The 18,401-nt window shown below is 34.5% G+C and overlaps 1 protein-coding gene across 27 annotated transcripts in view; it reads right to left on the bottom strand.

Annotated features, from left to right (window-relative positions):
* The window catches only part of NRCAM (neuronal cell adhesion molecule), a 151,475-nt gene that overhangs the window by 10,346 nt on the left and 122,728 nt on the right, over positions 1 to 18,401 (bottom strand). For 11 of the 27 annotated variants that reach the window (XM_080569876.1, XM_080569884.1, XM_080569885.1 and 8 more), the window contains 2 exons: positions 4,370 to 4,501; positions 1,760 to 1,838 (listed from right to left, as the gene is read on the bottom strand). In XM_080569876.1, coding sequence (XP_080426002.1) covers positions 1,760 to 1,838; positions 4,370 to 4,501 — 211 coding nt within the window. Of the gene's footprint in view, positions 1 to 6; positions 230 to 1,759; positions 1,839 to 4,369; positions 4,502 to 8,191; positions 8,345 to 9,420; positions 9,547 to 10,058; positions 10,125 to 18,105; positions 18,142 to 18,401 lie in introns of those variants that run through there. The other 16 variants (XM_080569867.1, XM_080569887.1, XM_080569878.1 and 13 more) reach the window with 3 other exon arrangements.

Here is an 18,401-nt window from a genome sequence, read left to right as displayed (position 1 = left end):
CTGAAGTGATGAAAAAAGTTCAAAATACTCGAATTTCTAGACCTTTCAAAAATTACTTTTTTGTTCAAGGGAAACCCTATAACCTTTTTCCTCAAAGAAGCACTGCATCATGGCCAGTGCCATGTGAGGCAGACAAACTGGGAATTGAGTGACTGCAGGGATGTTGGGCTGCAGAGAGGGTGCCAAGATATCTTCTGTAATCTGACTGGTTGCTGCTGCTGCCCTTTCTCTAAGGAAAAAAGAGGAAAGCCCAATATAGACTAATTACACAGAAATACATTTTAGAAAGGAGTTTTTGCATAGTAAATAGGATGAGCATATGAACAAGTCTGAAAGCTAGGCATGCAACTGTCCATTTTTACCACGTAAGAGGCTGATAGATGCATTATAGAATAATTTAATAAAGAACTAAGTGGTTCTTTAGATTAACTCAAGCCACTTAAATATGGCAACATAAATTCAAACCTTGCTAAAGGTCACACATGAAAGCAGACTTGAATAGTCTTAGTCTGGATCTGAGAACAAACATATTCAAGTAAGATCATTTGTACAATTCTGTACAAAGGTCAGTTTCTGCTCCTGAAAGTTCCAAGTACAGAAAAGCAGAGGAGCTATTAAAGGAGAATGCAAACCGGACTGGCTAGGAAAATTTATGCAGTACTTATTTACATCTGCTTCCAAACACTGCTTCACACTATTTATTTTATCAGCCAAAGTTCATTAATAAATACACACATAATGCTGTGACAAAGTGTTACAAGAAAGTGATTAAGGTAAGAACAGAGTTGAATTTTTTTATTATTATATTTTTTTAATCCAGGAAGAATGAACAGAAACTGCTCTTTGGCATTCAGAATTGGAAATCTATTCCAGTCAGATCCAGACGCACATTTCCCTTATAAGAGGAAGCTACAACAGCAGAGTGAATCCTTCTTGAAAAAAGTGTTTTTGCTTTGTACATTTGTAAACTGCACATCTTCAAAATAATAAAGGGTGTTTACGATATTTTTTACACAGGGATACACTGTGAAATGCATTATAACACCCAAGTAAAATATAACAGCATGGATATACTTAGAAACTAAGAACATTATTTCCTGTACTAATTAAAAAACATCAAGCAAAATACTGGTGGTTTTTTTCTTCTTCTTTTTAAAAAAACAGACAACAACAAAAAAAACTATACTCCTAATTATTATGTGAACAGACTTAGCAAAGTGTGTGCTTTTTGTGATGTCAGGAGATTCAGCTAGCCTACATTTAAAACAAAGGAATAAAAGCTGTGTCACGTGCTTTGAAGCTTCTTTCCTGATTTTTTGCACTGAAATACATGAAACCGAGATCTGCTTTTTCCTGTAGGACATTCCCTCACCTCCATGTTCAACACTGCTTCCTTGTTATTGGATTAGGTGTTAGTATTGGGTGCCATCTTAAATGCATTCATTTTCCAGTCAATGGAACACAAGATTTTCGTTATTAAATTTCAATTAGAAATTTATTTTCAGAAACCCTAAGGTGAGATATGCCCCAACTGAAAGGACTTGCCTTGGTGGCTTACTCTAAACTCTCAATTCATAAATTGTGTGTGTTTCATTTTTTTTCTAATAGTGTAGTTGAAATGCTGTCTATAGTTCTACAAAACACTGGATGCAGAATCTTTCTCAACACTGAAAAAAAGTTAGTTGTGAATTAGTAAGTGTGACATATAAAGGATGTGTGATATGAACAGTGAACATGACAAACCACATCAGCTGCTCACCTGTATTCACCAAATGTTCCATCATCTTCCTTCATAGGCTGTATTTCTGGGTCAGCATGTGCATCTTCCTTTTCCTTCACTAAAATATTTGAAATAGTAATTTTTATCATTAAACTGAAATGCTAGAAACCTCAAGACCCTAATTTCTCAAATTGATCGCATTTGGCAGGAATGTGGTTTGAATAAAAATCATTTTTTGAGCTAGGGCCTTAGATTGTTACATGTTTTCTTTTAAATAAAAAAATTTTTTTTTAGTTATAGAATCTTATTCAAGTACAAAATACTGCATTGGTAAAACTTTTTCTTCCTTCCTTTCATTTCCAACTAAAGATTTGCTAAAAATCTTAGTAAAAATGCTTTCTCTACTTATTAGTAGAGCTACTGTTTACTGAAATCTGAACAATTTAGTTTTACTTATGCATGCTCCATATTGCCTCTCGATATTACTCCCATACTGATTGATAACATTGAATCAAATTCACTTATGTTCACTGTTAGCTTCCGTCTGCTTCCATGTCATACACTAACAATGCAGTAAAGGTATTGCAACAGTCTCCAGGGAATTTCAAATAGCATTTAAAATATATTAATATTGGAAAAAAGTAGGTTTGGTCTGTTCATTCCTTTTTTTCTACAGCATGATCAAAAGCAAGACAAAAACACCTAGACTGGAAGCTAAACTTAACACAATCGTATCTCTTGCACATCCCTGTTACAGGCTTAGTAATCCTGTTGTCATTCTCTTGTAAGAATGGAGGAATCTTGCATTAGTCTTTGCGTGTAACCTGTCCCTATACAAGTACGTAGCACTGTGTTCTTAGACACAGAAACCTGCTAATACCTGAGAAAACAGATGTTTATAGAAGACATATATTTCTATAAATTAAGATTGTTGACAGAATAAAATAATATACTAGCTTCAAAAAAAAAAATCTTCATTATTGTTCTTCCTTTTTCTTTTTTCCTTTCTGGCATTGTGGCTATTTAAATCCTTTCCTTGTTTATCAGATAGTTACATAACCCAATATACAATCTCTTATCTTTTATTCTGGTAATTTCCACACTTAATTTGTACATCATTAGTTTATACACTCTTATTTAAGATGATATGAATCATTCCTGACAGTAATCTATAATAATGATAATGTGTAACACCTTGAAATCTGTCTGCTATAATTTCATACTGAAATAATTTACCACTTTTTTATGACAATTGGTAATCTCAAGATGACATGCTAAAATTAAGACAAAAAAAGAATTATTAACTGTGCTTTGCATTTGTCACTTCATTGGTGGAACACTGCATTTCCACTGACGCAGGAAATACAATTAGCTCCAGAGTCACTGCTATAAACATGAGTACATGCTCTCTGTGGAAATCTTATCACATACAGTAAAGGTCTGCTGTATCTAGTCATTGGGTATATCCATGTAAGTGTGTTTATGTATATATATGTGTGCATAAAAGAGTTAATACCTTCCAGGCGATAAATCTGCAGAAGCACAGAAAAGAAGGGCATAGCAAAGACCTCCACAAAGTAATGACATCCTTAGCATCCAACTGTCTCCTACACTTTTACTGTTTTACCATCTTCTGGATGGTGGCTCACTCCAAGTTCTCTCAAATTACCCTTTGATGCCCTCTTGAAGTCCATTTATATTCACTCATACCTCACTCCTGCTCTCAGATCCTGTCACTACTATTGTAGGCAAACTCGATGTCACTCGATGTCTGTTTTCTACAGAGTTTTAGTCTACAGAGCTGCTCCATAGGCACAGATATTAGATGGGGGAGAGATATATATGAAACATATATACACACATGGATACATAACAAATTTATGTCTTCTATAATGTCCCAGGGGATACAAGAGGTACATTGTATAGTTCTAATTTTTTAGTTACAAATTATAAAATATATTTGGCCATTGCTAGTCTAATACTAAAAAAAAAAAAAAAAAAAAGGAAGAAAAAGAAAAGCTCTTATGAATAAAAACTTACAAAACGAAACAAAACAAACAAACAAACAACAAAAAAAACCCAACAGCCTAACTGGAGGATGATATCTTGAAATTTAGATGCAAAAATACTGAGTCTGAAGAAGACACAGATTCTGAAAAGGAGGAAAAAATATTTGAAACAAAATACTGTATTAAGGGATCTATCCTATGAAATGCTGCACTCCCAGGACATCTAAGTAACACGGCAGCTGTGATATGGTATATGTTTCCATACCTTTTCCAATTAAATTCTAACTCAGCTCATTTCAGTGGGTTACAACACATTTGCATTAGACTTCAGAGAATGGGACATGCAGTACTGGTAGTACAACCAAGTACCTCAATCAAAGCTCAACCTTCTCTAAAGTGATCATGTAGTCATTTGACCTTCCAGGGATGAAGGAGATGCTCTTCATATGCTTAAAAGGATTGAAGTTTTCTACCAATGGGCAAATTACTCCCAACAAGCCTACCAAATGATAGGACTGATCTCCTATATACACAATGTAAATGCTAGCCAGCAGCAAATGTAATTTCTCCAGTAAACCTGAGATCTGTCTTAAATGGATTACTAGTAGACAATTTTTACTCTAGTTGTTATATACCATACCTGGATATTTGCCACCCTTATTCCTCCTGATGAAGCAAACAATCAGTAAAATCAAGATAAGAAGAGCAACAGCACACATAAGACCAATGAACCATCCTTGAGTAGCAATGTCAACCTGCCGACTTGCCATTGCTAGAGAACAGAAGAAGAAAAAATGTTATGAGATGCTTTCCTGAACTAAAATGTTATATTAATTAAAATAAATAATACAGTACACAACATTTATTAATTAAAGAATAACACTCATTGTGAAAATTAGTATTAAGGAAAACAGTGATACTGTGAATATTTTCATTATTTAAAATGTTTCCAAGTACAAGCACACAGAACTTACTTTTGAAAATACAAGAATTCTGCCAACTTACTTCAACATTTTGACTTAAGAACTATTTTGCAAAACACGTATACATACTATATTGCTCTTCACAAATCTCAAAACTATTCTCAACCATTTTACATTAATTAAATGACTGAAATGAAATTGCAAATTATAATTCACACAAACACTTAGATTGCATTATCAAAATGAATAAAAAGCCAGTACTCATTAGCTAATGCACACCCATTAGTCTGAAACAGAGAAACAGATGGGTCATTCAAGGCCCTAACATTCAATTCCAACTACAAATCAACAATGAAGCATCCTTTAAAGCCTTATTAAGCATAATGTTTTCTTCCTCTCATCAGACCTGTACCTCATCCTACAATTTATCATGATTGCCATAATTTAGCATTAGTGAGGACTTAACACAAGGCAATTGGGAAGCCTTTCCTTGGCACTGTTTCTCTCCAATTGCCAACTCCAGCTGGAAAATGATGTAAATGATAGGCAAACTACACAGGAAACACTACAGCCACTAGTGAGGGCAGGAATTGTCTGTGTGGTTTGGTGGCTGGAACCCTCCTTCTAGTCTCTAACATAGTATTTGGAAACACTACAGGCAACTGGCCTTAGGATTTGCTGCTGGGAGAAAGTGGGAAAGGTGATAGGAGTTGGGAACGTGGGCTATAGAAGAAGACATGAAGGGGAAGAAGGAGGACATCCATTGAACCCTTGCTTCCATTGAACTGGAGGACACAATGCATAAATAACAGAGAAATGTGAAAGGCCCAGAGCCCCCAAAAGATTTCCACCTCTCCTTTGAGAAGATATGTCTTTAAGGGAAGGCTCATAAAAGGACATCACAGACAACCTGTTGTTTTTTTCAGTGGAGCATTGACTGTCCAAGCTCATTGAGCTTGGATTGTCAGGGTGATACAGCACCAACTCTCTTCTCCTTACAAGACACAGAGAATGCCAGCTGGGAAGAGTCCTGTGCTGGTGCTGTCCTTTGAGCAATGCCGCAGCCTTCCTTGGCAGACAGCTAGCTGACAAGAGACTGCACTGGACTGGCAAGCATGCTAACAACAAAATGTAACAATATTCTGTTATAGACCAGAATTCAAGCCCATGTCTCAATGTTATTTATTAGTTAAGACAGAGGCTGACACAGCTAGCTTGACAACATCCGTGCTATATGGTCCTAGATTCCTGAGGGTCTTCCACTGACTGTATGAAAACTGTAAGTACCTCTGAGTACTATATAAACCATTTTTGCATTGAAATGTCTAAGTTATATGCATGTATACAGCCTTTATATAAATATACATATTTATACTTTATATACTGTATATAAATATATAAACAAAAGTGGCAATCTTAAAAAACAAAATCACAAAGGTAATCTTCCTCTGAATTGTAAATCAAATTAATATAAATTTTGTTTCCATATTAAGGTTAAAATTATTTTGAGTTTTGTACATATGCATTTGTAATAAGGCATTAAAGGTTGTATAATAAATACTGTAGCAAAATGCAAAAGCACATTTAACATTCAAACGTAGTAAGAAATAGCAACAAGCAAAACAACTCATGCATAAAAATATGCTGGATAGATGGGAAAGAGTAAAGGTGAAAACTTACTTATGCAGCTTCCTTAACTTATTGCATATCCAGTAGGAAAATGTTTCTAGACCTCAGTGCAACTTTAAAAATGGCACAGAATTTCCTGTGTACTCTGAGCAAATTATCTGCCTCAGGCAGAAAGACATTTATTTACTCTTGTTGAACTGCTAATGCAGAAGCCAATGCAACATACCATACTGGTATGCCCAAAAGATGAAAACACGCAGTATTAAGATGTTCTACAGGAATGCTTGCTAAAGAAAAAATTAAGGCAAAAGCCTCATTATTCCAAACATTGCAGTTTCTTTCCTAATTGTAAGCACTGGAAAGCATTCTATATTCCAATAATTTTCCCTTTGCCCACTTCATTTTTTTGCAATGTTTAAAAACTTTAATCTAGACTCAAGACAGTATGCCATAACATTTTTTTTTTTCTAAGAAATATGCTATATCGTTAGATTAAGAATCATGAGCAATATTGTACATGGAGCATTTCCTTGATCAAAAAGCATAAAAGAGAGTCTTTAAATTCTCTTTAAATTCCCTTCTTCCTTAACTACTCAAAGATATCAGCCAAGGTTCATTCGCAGTTATGTACAGGATTCCTTATTTATTGGTTCCGTATTTTTTGTTCAGAGAGATGCTTTTGGGAAGATTTCCGTTCTGCTTGTTTTGAATTATACTACGATCTTGATCCTTTCTTTACTGCTGCTTTAGGCTTTGGGTTTTTGTGTATTTGCATAAAATTGTACCTATTGGCATTTATACCATTTGCTTTCTCTGGCATAAATAACCTCTCTGCTTAGCCCATATACGTTTGCCTAGCACTGTTATTCAGCACCATGTTTTCAAAATTTTGCTGCAACATGATAAATTGTCAACAGAAATGGAACAAAACAAGGCAAAAAATTATGATTTTAGAAAGCACTCACTTTCCAACTGGTATATTCATAATTTACTTTGTTGTCCGATAAATATTACATATTGTTCAAGCATATTTTCATATTTAACTACTTTCTTAAATCATAACATTCTGGAGTTGGTGAAGCTCCTGCTAAACAACTATGGATGGACCAAAATGCTTGGAATGAGCAGAAGTGGCTATCATATACAAACAGATAATAACGGCTGACCAAAGGCATGCTGTGATGGCAACAACATAATCAGCATAACATCAAAAAAAACTTCCAGCAATGCTCTTCCTTTGAGTTAAATGAACGAGCATTACTGATTTGCTTATGAAAAAATGACTGCTGCACCTTTCTTTAAATGACTGAAAATATATAGATACAGATCTTAAACAGCCTTACTGATTCACAGGACAATTTGTGAAATCAACATATTTACATAACCAATATAATAATAGGAAAAGAAACGTAAGTAGAAATCTCTTAACAGTGGTATGTATAGATTACATGAGTCTTCAGATTCAATCTGCACTTCTGATTACACATACATTTTAGCTCCAATTTTTTTGTATTAAATAGGATGATATGCAGATTGTTAGCTTTAAAAATATATACTTGACTCTATAGATGTTATTTAAATATAGAAGTCTAGTTACATTAATTAGAAATAAATTAAATAGGTCATCTTCAGTGCACAGCACACAGATGGAGTGTGAGCAGTATCTTGCCCCTAACATAAACAACAGACAAGTAGAGTCAATTGAAGGGATGAAAACATTCATAATCTACATAATAAATATGCTAGCATATCTAGGAGTTTAAAAAATAATTCAACATTGTTCTAAAAAAAAAAAAAGAACATACAAAGATGCTAGCTACAACATCTTTTAGCTAGAAGCAGTTCAACGTTTGAGCATGTGGTCTATTGCAATTCTGACTATGATACAGAATTGGTACGGCGTGCCTCACCTGGACCTGTCTCAAACACATCCTCTGAACTCCTAAAACCAGACAGGCCCTCAGCACCAACCCGGACTTTATATGCTGTTCCTGGTGTTAAACCCTTTAACACAAAGAAGCTTCGAGAACCATTTACAATTTCTTTTTTCCAATCTTCTTTGCCTACAAAAATTTTAGGAAAACAACATATTGGAATTTTAATTGTCTACGTGTTACTGAAAGTTTATAGACAGAATACTATCAACAGTTAATTGACTAAACTATGGATTGGCTGAAAAAACAGCAACTATTCTTTCAGAAAATAATAAAACCATATAAAATTATGACTGCAAATAATATATTGCATGCAATATATTGAAGAATACACTATACATTAATTATGAAACTATTTTAAACATTTGTTCCATTGTACTGTAGAAATACTATTTTCATTTATTTTCTTTAAAGACTTACTGAAATTGCAATTATAAAATACATTAAAATAGATTTTAATCATTTAATTAGACTATACTTCTATAGTTTCATTTAATATTTACCTTAGTCAAGAAATTCTATTTTGCAATCTGAACAGATCATATTTCCTGATCATTATCTTCTTTTTCTAGGACAGATGCTTCTTTGACTAATATCCAGAAAAATTGATTTATATTCCAATTTTCAGATTTATCATCTTTAGTCATAACTTCAGAAGGATAAAGTATTTAAATATCATGGTTTTATTAGCTATCTGTGTGTGTTATAATTATTACTTGTATTATCAAAGATTAAAACCTATTTTTATGCCAAGAAAAGTATGCAAGTTGGTCAATACCTTGTTTTAAGGTTTAATTTAACAAAGAAAATTGTTTTTGCTGACTGTTTCGTTTTATTTTCCTGATTTGGATATAATTTAGGAGAACTGTTAAATCCCATTTTAATGTATGTAATCATATTTTTACATATGTAATCAATACATCACAACAACTTCTAGCGATCTACATTTTTAGAAGTTCATGTTCACAATAATTTATAAGATAATACAAAGGAACAAAGGCTGATTTTCTATCTAAGCATCAAAAAGCTGCTACACATTGATGTTTACTATAATGAAAATTATTTGATCTCCAGATCAAGTTAAAAAATGATTTTTCCAAACATTTAAAAGCTATCATTAACACTGGGTCAACTTAGGACCATGTTTAAAAATGTTTGAAAATATATCTGAACACTTAGTATAATTTAATGAAATGACTTCTTACTGCCTGCTACACCATATTCAACATAAAAGTTCGCATGATCTGGTCCCTCATACTCCCAACTGATATTGGCATAGGTCTCAGCAGCAGCTGTTGTAACATTTCTGATCCTTGGATAAAGTGGTTGCACTGAATACACAATAGAAAAACAAAGCAGAATATGAAATTGTGACTTCATACATAAAAAAAAAAAAAGGAAGGTACTATGCTAATTTAGATCACATACAGGGAAAATATAGTACATTTGTCATTGTTTCCATTACAGGAAATTAGTGACTAAATTAGCATGCTTGGTAATTGAATCCTAAGCAGTTACTACACCATGAAATTAGAAAGTAAAATATATGCACTCTAGTGAGCATGCCCTATAACACTGAAACTGCCAAATACTTAAAAATGCTTAATTGCCAAAATCCCAGAAAACATTGTTTCTATTCATCCAGAAGTAAAATGAAGACAGCGGAGAAATGAGAACATTGTCCGGGTAATGGGAAATGGTAGGAGAGAACAGAGGTATGAAGGTAGCACACACCTCCCTTTATTCCACATGTCACTGAATGGACTGTAAACGCCTCAACTGCAAGCCCTTTATAGGATTGTGTCTCTATTGCATTGATAATGATAAAAAAGGAACACAATACCCTTATAGAAAGTTGGACGGACAGTATGCATGACTGGGGAGGTTGCAAAAAGGGTTTCTGAATATCCTTCACCATCAGAGGTAGTGGGAAAGAAAAAATAAACAGTAAAAACACTTCACATCAAAAAGTATCATTTAAATAATGCAGTAAAACCTTACCTGTTAAATGAATAACGCATGCACACTCTACATTCATGCAATTAGTTTTACTTGTTAAAATATGAAAGGGCTAAATGATACACACATATTTGAAAACGAACAGAAGTATATTTTTACTGAGACCTTTACTTTTACAGAACATTTCTGAAATCAGCTTCATTTCCACTATGGATTCATTGCCCCTTTAAACATTTCCATAACATTTCCAATGCTATGGAAAGCCAATATCAAAATATTCTGGTGCGAAGCACTCAAATCACTGGAAAGCACAGAAAAAAAAATAAAACAATACCATGGATTTTAAGATACTGGGTCCTATTATCATTCTCGTCAGACATAAGTACTTGGCACAGATATGCACAAAGCCCACTATGAAAATTAGTCCTTTTCTCTTCAGCATCTTGTAATTAGCCATATCTTTGCTCATATCTTAATTTTTGTTCTCCAATTACATCTGTTACAAATAGACAAAACTTCAGCATGTTTGTTTGCCTAATATTAATAAAAATAGATTTTAATATTTCAGTGCAGATCCAAAGTTTCTGAATGAAATTAGTTTTGAATGAAAATGCCTTTGTTTGCCACTGACATTTTGATCCTGATAAAACATCAAAAATACTTCCAAAAGCATCATGGAACACCAGAGGTGACATCTTAGTTTCAGGAAAGACGAATAACAGAATTCCAGTGATTTTGTTTATACCAGAAAATAAAATGTGCAGAGGCCTGTTCTCAAGGCGAGAAGTGCTGCAGAGATTTTATTTGCACACTTATTTCCTCCTCAGAACAGGATAGGCTTGTCCATACAGCTGACTGCAAGTAGTTCCAATTTAGATTCAAAGAAAAAATGGCTTGCTTTGGCATAGTAAAATAAATAAATCTGTATAGACAGAATAAATGAGTACTGTGACTAGAAATCCATAGCTCCTGAGAGTCGTTTTAAAATAGACCTAAATGATGCGAAGTCCATCAATTCTTCTGAAAATGTATTCTTGTTACAAATTTTCACAATATCAGGCTTTTAATCTCCGTATTTGTATCATTCTTTTCTTAATTCTACTTCATTAGTAGAATTCTCATTCAACTCATTCAACTTCAGTCTGTATTAAACCAATTACTCCTATATTTGATGTCTTTGTAGGTTGTTGTGCTTATGTATTTATACATTACTTCTTTCACTAACCAAAAATAAGGAACATATTTATTTAAGGAATAAAGAATATATTTATTCTCTAGAATCAACTTAAAATCAAAAAGAACAAGATTTTTAAAAGCAATCTAGGTTACTAAATCAACAACAAAACCACTAAGAAATATTAGAGCCAGGACTCTGGTATGGAAAATCTGGTCTGTAATCATACCCACTATAGTAATGCAAGGGGATTACATTCTGCTCCTCTGTGCCACTTTAAGGTAGCAAGAAGAAAGAATAGCAAGCTTTAAATTTAGAAAGGTGCAGAGTCTGAGACTGTGGATAGGATATATAAACTTCTTTCCTCATTTGCACATAGGAACAGGTGTAAATTACAATCAGCATCTTAGTATTTGTTCTTTGCCAAGAAAGCTACCGGTTAGTATTCTAAATATAATTTATTCTGTTTTGTTTCATTAAATCGTATTTTCTCACACCCATATTTTCCTGGAGTTTGCTATTCTACCATAGATGTCTAATAAGCAGCAGAACTGTATGGCTGACATTTGTCACTGATGTTATAGTCAGAAGAAACTATAGGCAATAATCTGTTTCTCCTGCAAAGACATGCCACAGAACTACATCTGGCTTCTCCCTCCTGATGCCTGGGCACTCGTGGATGAAGTAGAGTCTCACCCTGTGTGAAAGACTCCAGATGACAGCCAGTTTCTCTATCACTAGACTAATTAGATAATTACCTTTCCTGTAAAATGTGCATCTTTTCTTGTGTTCTTGTGTTTGTTTGGTTTTCTTTGTTTGTTTGTTTTGCCTTTTTTTTTTTTTAAATCTTTGATTTTGATTTCTAGTTTCTGCTGTGATTAAACGGCTGTTTACTAGATTAAAGACCTAGTATTGAGTAAATTGCTTTCTGTTCATATGATTGCACATAACAGTGAAATTGGCTCAGAAAATTATCTTCATTCTTTTGGTCTTTTAGTTTCTAAATCCTCTCAAGTGACTGACTAATGCTGACATTTCCCAGACGTCCTCTTTTCTGATTTTTACCAATGGTTGCTTGTATAGTTTGATCATTGTGTAGTATTAGGTCAGATTTAAGTTCTGTTTTTTTCTTATTGAACACAGTGCACCGACAAATTCATTCAGTAGCATATTTATTTTCAAAATTATTACTTCTGTTATTCTTCCTCTTTTTCACTACTAGTTGTTCTAATAATTCCAGCAGGCCTGGAAATTGTTAGTTAAGTCTTTCAAATATGCCATACTTGCAAAATGGATACACACGTAGGTAAAATAAAAGATGGCTGATGGATTCTAAGGTGATGAAAGTCTGATGTCAAGGTAGGTACAAGATTCAGAGCTTATCTCCAATCTACCCAGACTCTTGTCTTCTAAATCACCACACCTCTAATTATAATTAACCTCTTGGTACTTCAATATGCTTCCTAGCACTGTTCACAAATGCAAAATGTGTAATTGTCAGCTGGAAGAAACTCTCAGAGCATGCAAGTGGCAGTTGGTGAAAAGAGCGGGGCTAGAAAGCTCTGTCTCTGGGAGAAGTGCTTTTTGAGCAGAGGAACACCGTATTCTTGTGATTTACAACCACCACACTTAATGCTGTGCACCACCACTGACATAAGAGTCACTTCAAAAATGATGGCATTGGACTGTTAATTAAGTTATGCTTTTCATACAGACTGACTCTTAATTCAGCTACCTCCAGTAAATTAAGCCATTTTAACAATGCTGTGCAATGCAAAGTTTTGCTGACATCTCTGAGTACTGTAGTGAGATATGGTATTAAAGCATTTGCCAATTGTTGAGAAAGAGGCCTAGGCTCAAAGCAGTATTTTCCTTTCTTTTCAAATTAATTTCAATATTGTTTTTTGTTGCTGTCATTGTTCTGTTTGGTTGTTTTTTTTTGTTGGTGGTGGTTGGGTTTGTTTTTTTGTTTGTTTGCTTTTTTTTGGTTTGTTTTTTTGGTAGAAGAGTATTTAATCCTCAAATTTTTCAAGAACACAGCTCCTGCAAATAACACAGTTGTACTTGGGCTGCAGACTCAACAGAATTCAGTAATTTGTGACATAAGCTATGAAAGTATCTTAACAACAGAATAGATACTCTTTCTCAAGATTTAGTGTAGCAGAACAGTAAATTAAATAATCTCAAAAGTGATTAAACTTTACGAAGTTTCAGGGGATTCACCAGATCTCCAGCAAGAACTGGCAGCTATGTGATAAACACACATCTGATGACTCATGTCAAATGGAAGAAAAATGTAAAGCAACGTATCACAGAGAACTAGGTATACGACAAATTAGGGGTTTGCTTTAATTTGCTTTTTGACCCAAAACTTTTACAGTAGGAAATTCAAGCCTTAGTATAACAATAGGAGTGAATTTCATTTCTGGCATTGTGAGATGGGCATTAGTCACCTCTGAGATTATCTAAGCCATTGCAAGAGTCTTCCTATAGTTCAAGAAATACAGAAGATCATGTACAAATGCAAGAAATAGTTTCACTGATAAACATTTAGCATGGCATAGATTTTGTGTGAAGTCTAAAAAGCGGAATGTATTTGCAGGAAGTTTTACATTGAAATGATCATCATTTTCTCACGCATCCAAAGCATCAACATTTTTCATGGTAGACTTAAAAGAGGACAAAATAGTAGGGTTTTTTTAGCAGGCTGTACTGAAAGAACCACATAGACGTATCACGGAGAAGTCCACAGAGAGAGAGTGGCTTAAGGATCGGTACAAAAATACTATAATTAACTAGAAGAGAAAAAGCAGCTTGAACTTGTTAGAGAAAAATATGGAGATGTGATGTGAAATGATTCAAAAAGGGAGGTAAAACAGATGGTGGGCAGGGAAAATGGTTTAAACAACAGCATTTTGTATGGAACAAAGAATTGAGATGATCCTATTTTTTACAAATAGATCAGAGATATGAACTCAGCTGAGAATGACTTCTAGCCTTGAGTGAAGAACTATACATTGGAGATTCAGTCAGAAAAAAAGAAAGGTTTTAGACTCAGAGACTAGACTGCTAGTATTTTTCCATTGCAACAAAAGTATTTCCATCAGTTCTTGAGATGAGAAGTTCATATGAAGAACGCAGAAGTACTGCATTGACAGCAAGTGTTAGTTTCAATTAAAGCTCCCAATCTTACTAGCTTTGCAGGTCAGATCTGCCAGTTATCAGCGTCTGTGTGCATAAAGACTACAAGAACTTGCTTTTAAATTAGAAATGTGGACTATATCAAAAAGAAACAGAAAAGTGAAACACGAAGACTTGCTAAATATAGAGACATATATAATTACATGGCATGACTCCCTCCACTTCCACTTACAACAAAGACCGTTATGAGCCCCTGTGACTGTTGATGTTAATCAGCAACTTTCACTTCTACCACTGGTCTAATCTGTATTATTTTCTTTCCTCTATAGTCTATTTATTTAAAAATCCTCATGAAAGAGGGTAGGAAAGACTTGACTCCAGTGATCACCAGAGTCAGTTTCCAGCTGCTTCTATAATTACTTTATAGGTCATCAGGTTCTTAATCCCTAATTTCTTCTCACACCTCTGTTACCCCATGTCTGTTGGTAGATGTAGACGCTGATGTCAATACCCAGATGCCAATAGCAATGCATGCGGCTTATCAAATACTTTATTCTTTATCTAATTCTTTATCTTGATTAAATATATCATGCATAGTACCACAGTAATTAGAAATGAAAAAAATATAGTGCAAGTCAAATTGGATTATAAACAGTATAACAGGGTAGCTTGCCCATCCACAATAAAACCATTTCTATCATGATTTACTCATGTGGGGTTGTGCAACATTGACATGAATCTCCCAGTTAAATTTCATCAGAGGAGAACGAAACCTCAGGTCTTGTAATCAGCCAAAATCCATTGCATTTTGGCCATCTGATGCCATGACACCGGTTGCCGAAAGAACATTTTGATTAGTATGGGTCTCTTTTGCTGTGAGACAATAATTTCCTCTTTATACTGTCCCTCATTTGTTGCAGCATTCTGTCCTTCTATGTTCTCTTCAGTGAGGATATGTCTATTTTTACTAAAGGAATAAGGGAAAAAAAAATCTTTATCCAAATTTCTTATCCTTGATCTTACTTTCATCTAAAGTTACTATTAAAAGAGAAAAGGCAAAAAGGCTTGTTTCCTTACTGATTGATCTAGAAAATACTGGGTATCTCTGAAACACCTACTTGACACCAGTGCAGTCATTATGATCAGACAAAGTCAACTGGGATGAATATTAAACTTGTTAAGTGTGTCAGTAAGCAGTCTTTGGTTGCTTTCCTTGTTTTTTAAAGTAATGAAAGACTACAGTACAATGAAGGGTCCACGCCTGCACAGATAGACTGCAAAAGTCACATGGTGCCAAAGGACCACAAGTATATATTTCAGGACAGCAAATATATTTCAGGTCTACAATAAAAACATTAAGACACTATAAGATCCTTAGGATTACACTAGCATTATTTCCCTCAGCACTTTAACATACAGTTTTACTCTGAGAAGTGAAATGTATCTCAAGTTGTACACCTCTCCCAGGTTTAGATGCTTTCAATTCCTCCAAGACCTTGTGTCCAGTGTTTCTGATTGACCAGCTATAGGCCTTCGCAAGCAGCTAGCCAGTAGAAAACATACTACCAAAATTTTACTGCATTTTATTCTTCCTGAATCTGACATCTACTGTCTTGTTAACTTCCAAGATATTCATCTAAAATTGAAAAAGAAAGGATATATGCATTTTTCTGATAACTCCTGCCCTTCAAAATGAAACACTGGGCTGTTGCTTTTGATGGATCAGAACACAGTTGAGAATATCTAAATTTCACATCCTCCTCAGTTTGGCTTTGGGTCCACATTAATGAGAACTGTATCTACTCACAGGCCCTTCTGCAGGAGAGAGGAGGAGTAAAAATTCACTGCTGGGCATGACTTCTTCTTGAGTGGGCTGAGTATTTCTATCTCCCAAATCCACCCGCTCATGGGACCAAGTATTTTGGCACTTGCTAATATGATCCTCTTTTTCCTTTCTTATAGTCCCGGATCAGTAGTGAAATAGTTAATCATGTTAATGCAAGTAACCACTGAGAACATTCATCTCAGAGCTCCAGCAACTCAGATGTCATAGCAGATGTCATGGCTTTAGCTCCGTCCTGTTTGCAGTTCCAAAGTTTTCTTTGCAATTGTAAGAGCTAGATGCAACAGGAATATGTGAAAACTTTGAAACCATAAACGGCATGGAACCAAACGAAGACATCTGCTTAAGTTTTCAGAGAATCTGAGATGACAGCTCTGAAATGTGAGCTGCTCCAGCTGATCTTACAAATAAGAAGCTTACTGCTAGCCCCAGACTGTGATACTGCTATAATTAGACTGCAGTTTCACCCAGAGAATCCATTTTTCCTTGCATGAGTTTTTATACTCAGCTATAAATAATGAGAACTTAATTTACATTTCTGCTGCTACGTCCAGGACTACAAGCCAGTTCTGTTGTTCCAATCTGTGCTGACTTCCCAGCTACAACTTGACTAAAACACAGTAATAAAGACTTGGCATTAAAATAAACCCAGAACTCCATACACTTACCAGAAATGCGTTTGATATTAAAATGCACTTATATATACAATATAGACATGCACAAAGGCATGCTTACACGGTCTGACTTCTCTACCAGTCTAAGTGGGTGAAAAGAATGCATGGCTATTATTATAGCCATATAATTATCAAAACACTTGATCATCAAGTGGAAAGAAAATGTATGTGAAGCAATTTATGTTGTCTCTTCCAAGTTTGTAAAAAATAATGGATACTGTCATGTAGTGATTTTGACATGGGATTTTTATGGCCTGAGAATCTGAAACTCAGATGCTGGTAAGTGTTAATGACACCTCTGTGATAAAATCACACATGGGTATAGAGACACCTTTCTGACTCAGCTCTCTGAAAGTCCTCAGGATAATCTTTGCTTCTGGCAAATCAAAATTCATAAAAACTGTGCGAAGAATACATTGTTCGACAGAAGAACTTCATTATAAAGAACCTAATATTACTGAATGCAAGAGTAAGGTTCACAATGTGCTCCACTCACTGAAATATCTTCAAGTGATCACTCACAAGATTTGCGAACCTAAGAGAGCAGGAAGTCATCTGCCTCTATATTCCATCTGATACTTGAACTGAGAAGTATACAGAGGGTATTGTCAGTCATCTGTCTTCTATGCACAGTTGGTTGCAAATGAAATAAATGTGATCAAATGGGTAGCATTAATCAGCAGTGAGAACAAAAGCGCACCTACTTTTTTGAAAGAAAAAACGCGCATGGCACAGGCAGTAAAAAATCTTTGTGAAACCGCTGCTTTTTCTACTCCAGCTCATCAGTGCTAGTGCACCTGGACCCTGAATATTTATGACAGTGAGATACATCTGTTAAATGTTCAGAAATAATTAGACTTTACTGAAGCAAAGCTAATGAATTCCCCAGGAACTCTGTGGCAAAATAAACAGATGAAAGGTATTAATAAGCATTCTGTATTCCTTTTTTTTTTTTTAAACAGAAATGTTTTCTTCCAGCACTGATTAATACTTTGTATAGTAATGTGTAGTCCAAGATTTTCTGTCCTTACCACTGCAATTTCCCCATTTGCAACACTGCAAAATCCACACATTAACAAATCATGCAGTTTTATTTTACCTTTGCCTGCACCTACAGCAGGACGAGGAATACCGGCTTTAATGGAGGAAAACAAGAATAGGAACACTATATAATTAGATACAATGCCAAAGGGAACATACATATAAATAATTTCATTTTAAACCAGAAAAGCATGCAGACTAGATAAAATGTATTAATTCAAATAAATTAGAAACAATCCAGTTATGCTGAACACTGACAGACTATTACAAGACAAAAATTAATATACATGCATTTAATAAATTTTTTGGTCATGCTTGTTAAGACTCACAGTTTAAAATAAATGTCATTTATAT

The sequence above is a fragment of the Anser brachyrhynchus genome (genome assembly GCF_964034855.1).
Source record: "Anser brachyrhynchus genome assembly, chromosome: 1".
Classification (NCBI taxonomy): Eukaryota; Metazoa; Chordata; class Aves; order Anseriformes; family Anatidae; genus Anser; species Anser brachyrhynchus.
The sequence above is the reverse complement of the archived record's forward strand: the minus strand, read 5'-3'. Positions and strand labels throughout refer to the sequence as shown.